We start from the raw sequence: 10,734 nt of genomic DNA, 5'->3' as shown, positions 1-10,734 counted from the left end.
AGTACCCCCCAGCCCCCTGCAGCCCCTCGCTGAGTACCCCCAGCCCCCTGCAGCCCCTCGCTGAGTACCCTCCTCACTGAGCGGCCCCCGCAGGGTGTGGAGGATGCCTTCTACACGCTGGTTCGGGAGATACGGCAGCACAAACTGCGGAAGCTGAACCCCCCTGATGAGAGCGGCCCCGGCTGCATGAACTGCAAGTGCGTGCTCTCTTGACGCCACGGCGGCGTGAGGTGAGCGAGGCCAGCCAGCGGGGCGCAGCTGCCACTTGCGGGTGGCTGGTCAGCAGCGGCCTTGTCCCTGCCTGGCACAGGTGCAGACCTGGAGGTGCAGGGAGACAGTGCAGCACGGGAGGACGCATGGAAGGAAGGAGGTCCCACCGGGCCCCGCCAGCCCAGGACAGTGTACAGAGGTGGCTATGGCCCTCCCATGGACGCTTTGCACGGACTGTCAGGAGCCGAGCCCACCACCTCTCTTCCCCTGCCCCTCGGGTGTAGGTGGTATCACAGTAAATTATTGGATGGTGTTGACCTGGAGTTGGTCTTGGGGTCGGGATGTTAAGATGTGTTAGTCTCGCCAGAGGGCCATCGGGGAGCCCAGGCTCCGCCCAGTGCCTCCTGCCCCTGTAGAGCTTTGGGTGTCAGCAGGCCTGACCGTGCCAGTGTGGACACCTTGATGCTCTTCCCGCTGAGGGGCCTGCATGGGGACACCTGCGGCCAGGCAAGGTGGGCACCCCTTGGCTCGGGGTGTGTGTGGGGGCATTTCTGAGTCTGCAGACTGAAAGTCAGGAGCTGAGGCTAGAGGAATTGGGGACCTGAGCCCTAGCCTGTCACCTGACCAGTGCTGTCCCCAGTTGCTCAGAGATGGTCCCCAGCACCCCTTCTGTGGGGACAGGGTGGATTAACTGCCGGCCAGGCACCACCATCCCTGCTGAGGTCTCAGTTTGCCTGGCCATCTGATCCCTTTGGCAGCCCTGGCTAAGCCCAGCCCTGATCCTCACCCTGGCTGTGGGGCCAGCGTGCTCTCCCCTCCCAGACCTAGTGAGAGGGGTCTGTCCAGAAGGGTCCGCCGTAAGAGGGCTGGGTAGCTGTGGGAGGGAGCCCTGGTCATGGGTGCCCAGCTTCCCCGGGACGCGGAGGTGGTGGGCCGTGCAGCTGTTTGTTCATGCCCTGCGAGGGGCTTCCTTTGCATCTGCCATAGGTGCCTCTGCAGGGCAGGGAGTATTGAGCCCGAGGTCCCCAGTGGCCATGGGTGGACCTGGCCCTAGGAGCCGCCGGGTGGCAGGGTGGGGATTTTGCTGTGGGGCTCCAGGTTGACCACAGCTGGCGTTTACCAGAGGGAGCCTTGGCGTTGGGGACCAGCTATCTGGCCTCACAGTAATGCCCAGAATCGTAGAGTCTGTGGCATGCTGGTGTGCTGGGTGGCCGGCTTGGCTTTGTGGGTGGTAGTGGGCCCTGCAGAGCCCTCCCACTCAGCCACCTGTGGCCCCTGAGACAGTCCGGCTGGGGTCCTATGGCCGACTCCGTGTGGGGTACAACTGCCCCTGTAGGGCCAACCAGGCCTGGGGGAGTAATAGTAAGTAGCTTGGAGCTGGCAGCAGGGAGGGCCCAGGAGGACAGCCTGGGAGCCAGGACATGTGTTGCCAGGCCAGGCCCTGGGCTGCTCTGAGGGCGCTTCTGCAGGCTGAGCCAGGAGTGGGCCTCGGCTGGGGTGTGGGCTGACTAGGCCCCTGGGAAGTGGGGGCAGGAGGTGTCCCCCTACTCCTGGGGCGCCTACCTGTTGTGCACCTGGGGATGAGAACAAGACTGCCAAAATGAGTCCCTGGCTCCTTGACCCCTGTGGCCCAGGGCCACCTTTCTGGGGCATGGCAGGGGGCTGTGCAGAAGTGTTTGCAGCCTTGCTTTGAGGCTTCTCGGAGGAAGGGGGACCCTGGAGCTATGGGGGTGGGAGGCAAAGGCAGAGTGGGGTATCAGGTCCTTCGGACAGGCAGACAGCTTGCCATCATGTGTCTGGCAGGGGAGCAAGTGTGATGAGGTGGGCGTGAGAGACCAGGGGTGCCCCTTGTAGCACCTTAACCCCACCGTGGTCTCCATCGTCTTCCTAGCAAGTCCTGCAGACACCTCTCAGGCCTTTGGGAGGGTGGGGCCAGCACCCCAGAACTTTGGGAGGAGGGGGCCAGCTTCAGGGTGTACCTCTCCTTGCTGGAACGTGTGACTCAAACCAGGCCCCCACCTTGGGTGGGGGAGGTGTACGTGGCATGGCCATGTGGAGGGGCTGGGGGCTCTGTTGGGGGTGGGAGGGGTGGAGACCCACACAAGTGGAGACCCAGGAGGGGCAGCGCACAAGTCGGCGACCAGTAAGACCTAAGTGTCCAGGAGGGGCTGAGGACCACAGGATGGGGAAGGGGGCGCAGAGCTGGCTGGGCTGGCTCTGGGAGGGAGACTTGGTCTGTAACGCCAAGCATGGGTCCTGAGCCCAGGCAGGAGACTGAGGGCCTGGAGTGCTTCAGGGTGACGCCACCCAAAGTACTGTCGACAGGCCTGACCTGGCCCTGGGTCCTGTTCTGCAAGGGGACACCTGGTGGCCAGGGTGTTCTCTGAGGGCAGTGCGGTTGGGGCCTTGGGATCTGAATGGGGCATCGGAGGTCCTCACCCTGTAACCCTCACCCTCAACAAGCCCCCCTCACGGAAGCAGCGTGGAAGCTCTACAGGCTGCCGCCAGCCCCAAGCTGGGCGCTTAGGGGCAAGTCCACTGGCCCCGGCCATGTGCACAGGGTGGGTGGGAGTATACCCAGGCAGGGGCATCCAGCCCTGCCCCACCCACGGGATGGTCTGGAAAGGCCTGTGGCTGAAGCCAAGCCCTGGGGATGCCTTTCCTGTGGGTAGCTCTCACCCACTCGGGCGGGCAGTGTGGGTGAGCAGTGGGCGCTGAAGGTACTGGGGACCCACCAACGACAGGGCAGCCAGGATGCTGCAGCCGGGACACATCCTCAGGAGAGATGGGGCCCTGCGGGAGGACAGCCTGCTTGCCTGTGAGGGAGAGGAAGACCCTGAGCCAGGTGGGCTGGCGCAGTGACCGAGGCAGCCAGCCCCAATGGGACCTTGGGTGGGCGGGGTTGGGTGCTGCTGTCCGTGGGTCGCCAAGAGTCGGCGCAGACTTGACGGCCCCTAACGAGGTCTGGTGAATAATGGCTCTTCAAGGTCAGATCCGTGTTTAAGGAGATTGGTGTGTTCAGGAGGCATGCTACTGGCCACTGGCCTTGAAGACCAGCACTGTACTGGGCTGCCGGCCCTTGGGGTTTCAGATAGCCCAGAGGAGGGCTCATATCTTGCTGTGAAACAGGGTGGGCGGGCCTGTGTGCTGCCACCCTCTAGAGAACCTGCCATTCTTGGACTGAGCTGGATGTCCACCTGCATGTCCGACTGGTCACGACTAGTGGGTTGTCTGAGCGCAGCGAGGTGCTAGGCACACACGTGTCTGGATGGCCGGGGACTCCCTGCTGTAGGCAAGCAGCCAGAGCTGTGAAGTGGGCCTACTGCCCAGGAGGGGAGAGGAAAGGACTTTGATACAGTCTGTTTATGTCTGCATGGACATACGCAGACGCCACCCCAGACCGAGACAGCACGAGCGGCCAGCAGAGCCCCACTGTCAGGCCGCGCTGCGCTGCCGCGCTGCGCCATTTGGCCACGAGGGTTGCAGAGCTGCACAGCCTGAGTTTGCCCCACACTGGTGGCCTGTGTCACGAGGGTCACTGGGACGCACCTCCTATAGCCCTTCCACACTCGCAGCCAGTGCCCTGTGGACCGTCCTGTTGCCCCCGTCCCTGTGTGTGCCCTCCAGGCCACCACGTACACACCTGCTGGTTCATCCTGCCCTCCTGGGGCCAGGGCGTCATCCAAGTGGGGCCATCACTCTAGGGTCAGCCTCTTGGGTGCAACTGACCCAGAGCCAAGGGTGATGCCCCCAAGGCAGTGTCAAACAAGGGGTCCGCCTAGTGTGTAGTTGTAAGGCGCCCCTAAGTGCAGCAGATGGCACTGCCTGGTCTCGCATGGCCCTCAAATTCTGTCTGCCCTCACTGCGGCAGGCACTGTGTCAGTGCACCTGCTCAGGTCCCCTCCTCTTCGCTGACGCACTCCCTTACGTGGACAAACTGAAGTTTATCCGCTCGGGTGACAATGGTCGAGGGGGTGACCTTTAAGGACGCACTGTGGGTTTAGCGATGGGAGGCCGAGGGCAAGGTCCAATCAAGCGGCTTTGCGGAGATCAGCCCGGCCCAGTTGAATCCAATACAGAGAGGTCAGCTCAGAAGATGAAGGTGACCAGTTGCTTTGTGCAAGTCCCAAGTGGTGATCTTTACTTCCTCGGAGGACAGAGCCATCCTGAGGGCTGATTGTGAAGCGGTTCTCAGGAAATGCCTGCTGTCACCCGCGCTTGCTCGTGCCGGAGGGTTTGCTGGGGCACCGTCACCCCTCCAATGCCCAGCAGCCTGGACTTCTCGTTGTTCCCCTAACTCAAAGGACATTGAGAAGGAGTCCAGGAGATTCCATGATCACGAAGGGGGTTTTCCCAGGGCGAGGCTCACCCATTGCACTCCGGACAAGCTGACCCCTGCGATTTCCCCAAATGTGGGAAACTCGGCTGCATAATTTGTGGTAGTGGGGGACTGCGTTCGCGTGCTCCCCTTTTAGGGGGAAAAAAAAAAAAAGATTGGAGTCACTCAAGGAGCAAAAGCAGCCATTTTCATGTAAGTAGAAGAGCCCAGAATTCTGGGAAGGCGGAGAGAGCTGGGCCGCCCTCAGGAGTGAGCAGAGCTGGTCGGGCATGTGGAGAAGCAGCAGCTTCACGCTCTGTGTTTGTCTCACCAAGGTCTCGGTGCTGCCAGACCTTGCCCCCGACACTCACGTGGGCTCTGCCTCAGCCCCAGCGGGAGCCCGTCCTGGGGCGGGTGGGTTCTGCTTAGCACCCACAGACAGACCCCGAGAGGCTGCGGTGGTCAGATGGCTGCCCCGACGGTGGTTCTGTTCCTGTCAAGGCGGGAGCAGGTTTCCCCGCGGTGAGACCATCTGTGTGTTCAGTGCAGTGGCCCTTCTAGGTGCACGTCAGTAGAAGGACTTTATCAAGAAGTTCAGCCCCGCCCCGTTCACGTCCCTGGGCCTGATGTAAGCTGAAGGCCTGAGTGGGTAGCGGCGGGGCTTGGCCAACAGAAGCAGGAAGGCCTCGGGCCGGTGGCTGCTGAGCTGAATGAATCTGGTTGGCAGTAGCTGATGGCTCCCAGACCAGCTGCAGATCTGTACCAGGAGGCTGAGGCAGCGTCGGATCCAGCAGTGGAAATCGTCTGCTTTCCACACTCGGTCCACGGCAAGGGTCTGCAAGGGCTGGACCTGCAAAAGCCGATCCTTCCCCTCACAACTTAAAAGTTAGCCAAGGCCTTACACACAGCTGAAACCGACATTCTCTGAGCAATACCCTTTAGATTAAACTACGATCGTTGTTTTCAACCTGACCCGAGAACCACAGGAGAGTCCTGAAAGAGCCGCAGTTGGCCGAGCTCTGGTCTGTCCTGGGAGTTGGCCACTGAATGAGACCTCCTTCAGTCGTTTCGGATTTAAGCTCTGTCACCCCAGCACAGCATGACCTCTTCAGGGACTGGTCTCTCCCGACAGCATGTCCACTGTGTGGGAAGCCACGTGTCACGTCCTCGTCTGTAAGGAGCGCTCTGGTGTGTTTCTTCCAGGTCTGTTTGTTCTCTTGGCCACCCATGGTCTTGTCAGTGTTCTTCACCAGCACCCGAATGCAAATGTGTTGATTCCCCTTCAGTCTGCCTCATTCAGTCTCCAACGGCCACCTGCGTGTGAGGTGATTGAAACGCCACGGCTCGGCTCGGGTCAGGTGCACCTTCGTCCTCAAAGTAACCTTGCTTTTCAACACTGCGGAACGGTCCCTGCAGAAGGACATCACGCTTGGCAAGGTGGAGGGACAGCGGCAAAGAGGAAGGCCCTCACGAGATGGACCCCGTGGCTGCAGCCCTGGCTGGAACGTAACAATTGGGCAGGTGGTGCGGGCCCGGGCAGTGCTTAGCTGGCACCTGTCATCACGCCGTAACGGCGGCTTGCTGCTTCCACAGGGTGCCGTCATGAAGCCCACTTGACGCCCGGGCCTCAGCATGGGAGAAGCCTGGCTCAGGCCAGCTGACGACCCAAACCATCCTATGCGGGCATCTCACCGGCAGGCTTGGGCAGTTCCAGTTCTGCACAAGCAGCCTTGTCACCATGCTTGTTTACGGAGGAGGTGATGGCCAAGCTTGAAGCGTCCACCCCCCGCAGGAGCCATGCACTCACACAGGTGCACACACCTGCAGATGCCAGGGCTACCAGACCACCTGTGTTGGTTGGTCCAAACAGAGGTACAGGGGTCTACGCTTGCTTAGCTGTGTGATGGCTGCAAGCAGGGTCAGGCTGCAGGGGAGATGTCGACGTCGCTGCCTGCCTGCCCACCCATCGCCAGGAAGCACCTTCCCTGGAAGGAAATTGGGCAACAGGAAGTAACTGCTGTCTGTCACCCACCTTCGCAGTCCAAACCAAGTTCCACGTCTGAGTGACAAGATCTGCCTTTCTGCTTTAAAGACAGGAATAGGTGAATATGCGCAATATTTAAACGAGGTGTAAACAGTAAGACAAAAAACCCCTTCAAAGATGCCCCTGCCTCCTGGCCCATTTCTTCCCCAGGATAGCCCGTGTCCAGGTAGGTCCCTGAGGGGATGGCCGGCCTTGGCAGACAGCTGTGCTCCTGTGAGGAGTGCAGAGCAGGGGCCAGGTGCCAGGGCTGATGCGGAAGAAGCCGAGCGTGAGCCCCCAGGTCCCCTCCTCTGAGCCCAGGCTCTGATGACATGCGTAGCGGGCCTCAGTGTCCAGGGTTTCATTGGGGGTCCGTCACGGAGCAGGCGTGGCACTAGTCAGGCCACTGGCACAGCTAAGGCACAGTGAGCCCCTCCTCACTTGAGAAAATCCTCTGTACAGGGACTGCTCCCAGCCAAGCCCCTGGCTCTGCCCATGATGGTGGCTTCCGCCAGAACTTGTACATCAGGGTCACAGGGTGGCATTTTACACAGTGGGATGGGTGGGGGTGGGGGCAGAATCTCCATGACCAGTGTCAGCGGCCCACCATCCTTCTCTGAGGCTGCAGTCAGATGGCACCCAGGTTCCACAGTGCACTGCGGCGGCCACGCAAAGCTCAGAGGATGCTCACCATGGCGGCTTACATAGGACGATAACAGGTTACAGGTGCTGCGCACACATCTGTCCAGACAGGCCAGCCTCTTCTCGGGTGCTGGGCTGGCCTTTTTCTCGTCTTGACCTCTCATCTCTGTCCTGCCCGGGCAATGCCTCAAAGGGGACGTCACTCCATTAAAAGTGTAACCCAAAGGTGTTCAGCTCCAGCAAGGAGATGCAGCCCACGGGGATGTTGGGGTCCAAAGGATGCCCTCCCCTCCTGGCTCTCCCTCCTTCCTGCTTCTGGGACGGCTTGCTGCACACGAAGCAGGCCGGCCATCACCATGACCCTGCTCACGGTCACCCTGGGCCTTCAGTGTCTTCCTTCCACCTTGTACCCAGGCCATCAGGAAGAGCGAGCGTAGCAGAGACAATAGCAGTGAACGAATCCACGCCCCACAGACAGGAATCCCTGGGTCCTCCCCCAAGTTCACATGAGGCCCTGTGTCCTATGCACTTGCGCCTTTCCTGGGCAAGCTACTACTTATGTAGCCCAGGAGGGGCTCCTCAGCCGGCAGAACCGCTGGACAGGACTCCACATTCCAGTGACCTGCATTGACTGGACTTGGCTTCTTGTCCGCTCCTCTGAGGCCCAGGTGACTGGGAACCAGTAGAGAGCCCGTCCCATCCTCCCCAGACTGCGCCTTCCAAGGAGGGGACTAACAAGCTGGGTGGTGGTGACAGGGGCCAGCAGTGTTCTGCTGTGAACATGGACACATGTCCCTCCTGTGAGGGACGCGGGGCTGTCCCAGCAACCTCCTGTGGGCCAGCCCTGTGGTGACTGAACAGCCAGAAGGAGTTGTATGTGGTCTACTCCCAGTGCTCTGCCCGCAGGGCTTGGCACGCCATCCCTAGCCGGAGGCTCGCCTCTGTGGTGAGAGAAGTACCTCAAGATTGCACGTTTCCGCACAGCACATCTGTGCCCATAGATGCTCAGACAACGCTGAGCTAGAGACCGGACTCCTCAAGTACGCAGCCAAGTGGGCTTCTCTCAGCACATTGGTTCCCTGGCCGCTGTTTGAAGGAGCACTCGCTCCCTGTCTCTTGTATGCTTTGTGCTCTCTGAAGGCTTGGGGTACCACGAGTAGTGCATTGCCCATTGGTTTGATGTGTATGATTAACGAGAGGCTGGCATGCCCCAACCACTACAAAAACCCATCATTGAATAAACTCTGGGCTCTTCTGAGAACAGGGTTGGGTCCTCTGTGCCCCTATACGCTCTTCTTGTGCGGGTCGCTCCTTGGGCTTGTTTGACTGTGGACCCGGACCCCACACAGCCCCGGCTGTGGGTTGACAGCTTGCCATCCCTGAGCACTGTCTGCCCTGCCCCTCCAGTCCAGGCAACCACCCTCAGTCACCGAGCCCTGCATCAGGTGCCCTGCCCCTGCACCCCATGGGCATGACCGGCCCGAGAGGACCAGCTTGTCAAATACTGGCACACCCAGGTTGTCCTCCCACATGTCACCTGCTGTTTCTGCTGTTCAAGATGACATCAGGCACACCTGGTGTCAACATGACGTCAGCGTCCCAGGAAAGCTGCCTGAAGGTAGGGTGTCAAGGTCCAGGAGACCAGGGCTGCCCCTGAGGTCTGCAGGTGCTGCACAGGACACCATGCCTCCCCCTCCCTCCCCGCTACCCCCAGGAGTGAGCATGAGGGTCATTGTTTCAGCTGCATTCTCTCAGAGCTGGAAAAGGGGAAGCCCCACCCTCGGGCTTCTGTCTTGTGAAGTTGCACCCATGGTCTCTCACGTGGGCCTGTCTGCCGGACTCACCCACCCCGAGCTAGCGTCCCAGGAGACTTTAGGGTAAGGAGCCCTGGGGCGCTGTCAGGTAAGGGCGGGACTCAGCTCGGGACTACAGGGTTTATGCAGGGTCACTGGGAGTCAGAATAGATGGGTGCCCAGTGGACATTTTTGTTTTATAGCAAGGTGCAGAACTGCTCCCCAGGGCTTCTGAGAAGAGACCTTTACGGGAGCAGCCTCCTCACTTTCCCCCACAGAGCAGCCGCTGGGTTCCGCTGCCAACTAAGTCCTTCAGCCTGGCCCCGGTGCTGTCTGTCTTCCAGACTCCCGCTGCTGGGCATGCTCTGGAGGAGGCCCGCCGCTCATAACCTGCCCTGTCGTGGGGTTTGAGTCTCGCCTTGGTTGTACGAAGGTGGGGATTTCGATTCGGTGAACCCCGCCATTTATCTTGCTGAAGAATGCGTTCCCAACGCCCCAGTGCACCAGCAACGCCCTTCTGATGCTGGGTGCCCATTTCTGCTCTGCCGTGAAGAGGAAATGATGTTTCCCCAAAATGACCACCCGGTGGACCCAGCAGTATTTGCTCAGTGATCTTAGAGGCCCCCTGTGTCAACCCCCCAGGAGCCGCGTTGGGCGGCTGAAAGGTCAGCAGTTTGAATTTGCGGGAGAAAGACAGGGCTTCCTCCTCCCACAGCTCTCAGAACCCACAGGGGCAGTTCTACCCGGCCCTGGAGGGTCGCTGTGAGCCAGCGCGACTTGACGGCAGAGTTTACCGCATACCTGCCCTCCTAACCGCTCAGCCACGTACCGTCTCTTCCAACACCCACTGCACACGAGCCCCACAGCGTGCGTGCGTGTGCGCCCACCAGTGAGCGCTGCTAACAAGTGTTTCCTAGCCTTAGAAACAGGTGTTTTGACTATTCTTAGTTTATCTCCTTGGTGAACTTCAGAACCGGCTTGTCTAATTCATTTAAAGACCCAGATGGGACTTTGATGAGATCGACATTGAAATCACAGGTTGAGTATAGCTGATATTTTTATAGTAATTGATGTCACCTGTGGGTGTGGCCGCTCTGACACTCTCACCTGTCCCAGTCACACCGGGCTGTCGCCACACCATCGACACACCTGCTGGGTGAATTCTAGACCACGTATGACCTGTACGCTGCTACCGAGCGCTTCCTTCCTGTGGATGGTTTTCTCTATGGTGCCCGGGTTATTTCTGGTGTGCAGCTGTCGTAAAAGGTGCCCCGGGGGGTGGTGGTGACCTTTTGCAACTTTACAAGGGGGAGAGAGTCCCCATCAGCAGCAGCTTGAGGCTGGATCCTATGAAGCGGATCCACCTCCTCTCTGACACACCTTTTCACAGTTCCGACATGAGCTGTCCCACCAGGGCACCCTCGACCTCTAATTTGTTGCGAGTCCACACTCAAGAGCTACGGGGTTTGTGGTAACTAGGCTTTGTGTTCCCTTGGCCGGTATTCTCAGTGGTTTGGCAGTTCATACCTAGTCATCCCCCGTGACCACCTGACCTGACACAACGTAATCACAGCAATCAGTTGTAAGAAGATGAGGGTGGGATGCAGCCTCCTTACTGAGGCCACAGCCCTCATGCAATGGATTGCCTGCCCCGTGAGCGTGGCCTACTTCCTAGACAAGTGGACGCTGAGTGAAAGCATGCTCGACTTATGCTGGGTCTGGATCCTGCATGGTTCCTTGGCTCCGGT

At 59.9% G+C, this 10,734-nt stretch overlaps 1 protein-coding gene and 1 non-coding gene across 6 annotated transcripts in view; both read left to right on the top strand.

The window, feature by feature from the left end:
- Nucleotides 1–5,923, top strand: part of HRAS (HRas proto-oncogene, GTPase) — a 7,870-nt gene extending 1,947 nt beyond the window's left edge. For 2 of the 5 annotated variants that reach the window (XM_004717163.4, XM_045290437.1), the window contains exon 4: nt 94–533. In XM_004717163.4, coding sequence (XP_004717220.3) covers nt 94–213 — 120 coding nt within the window. In that variant the 3' untranslated portion in view covers nt 214–533. Of the gene's footprint in view, nt 1–93; nt 534–5,731 lie in introns of those variants that run through there. The other 3 variants (XM_045290436.1, XM_045290435.1, XM_030885684.2) reach the window with 3 other exon arrangements.
- Nucleotides 4,516–4,681, top strand: LOC115869695. Its single transcript, XR_004046330.1, has one exon. It is a non-coding gene; the product is annotated as a U1 spliceosomal RNA (small nuclear RNA).
- Nucleotides 5,924–10,734: the final 4,811 nt, after the last annotated feature.

Source organism: Echinops telfairi, unplaced genomic scaffold (assembly GCF_000313985.2).
Source record: "Echinops telfairi isolate 266 unplaced genomic scaffold, ASM31398v2 ScPeMD7_37;HRSCAF=141, whole genome shotgun sequence".
NCBI classification, from domain to species: domain Eukaryota; kingdom Metazoa; phylum Chordata; class Mammalia; order Afrosoricida; family Tenrecidae; genus Echinops; species Echinops telfairi.
This window is presented reverse-complemented; position numbering and strand designations above follow the sequence as displayed.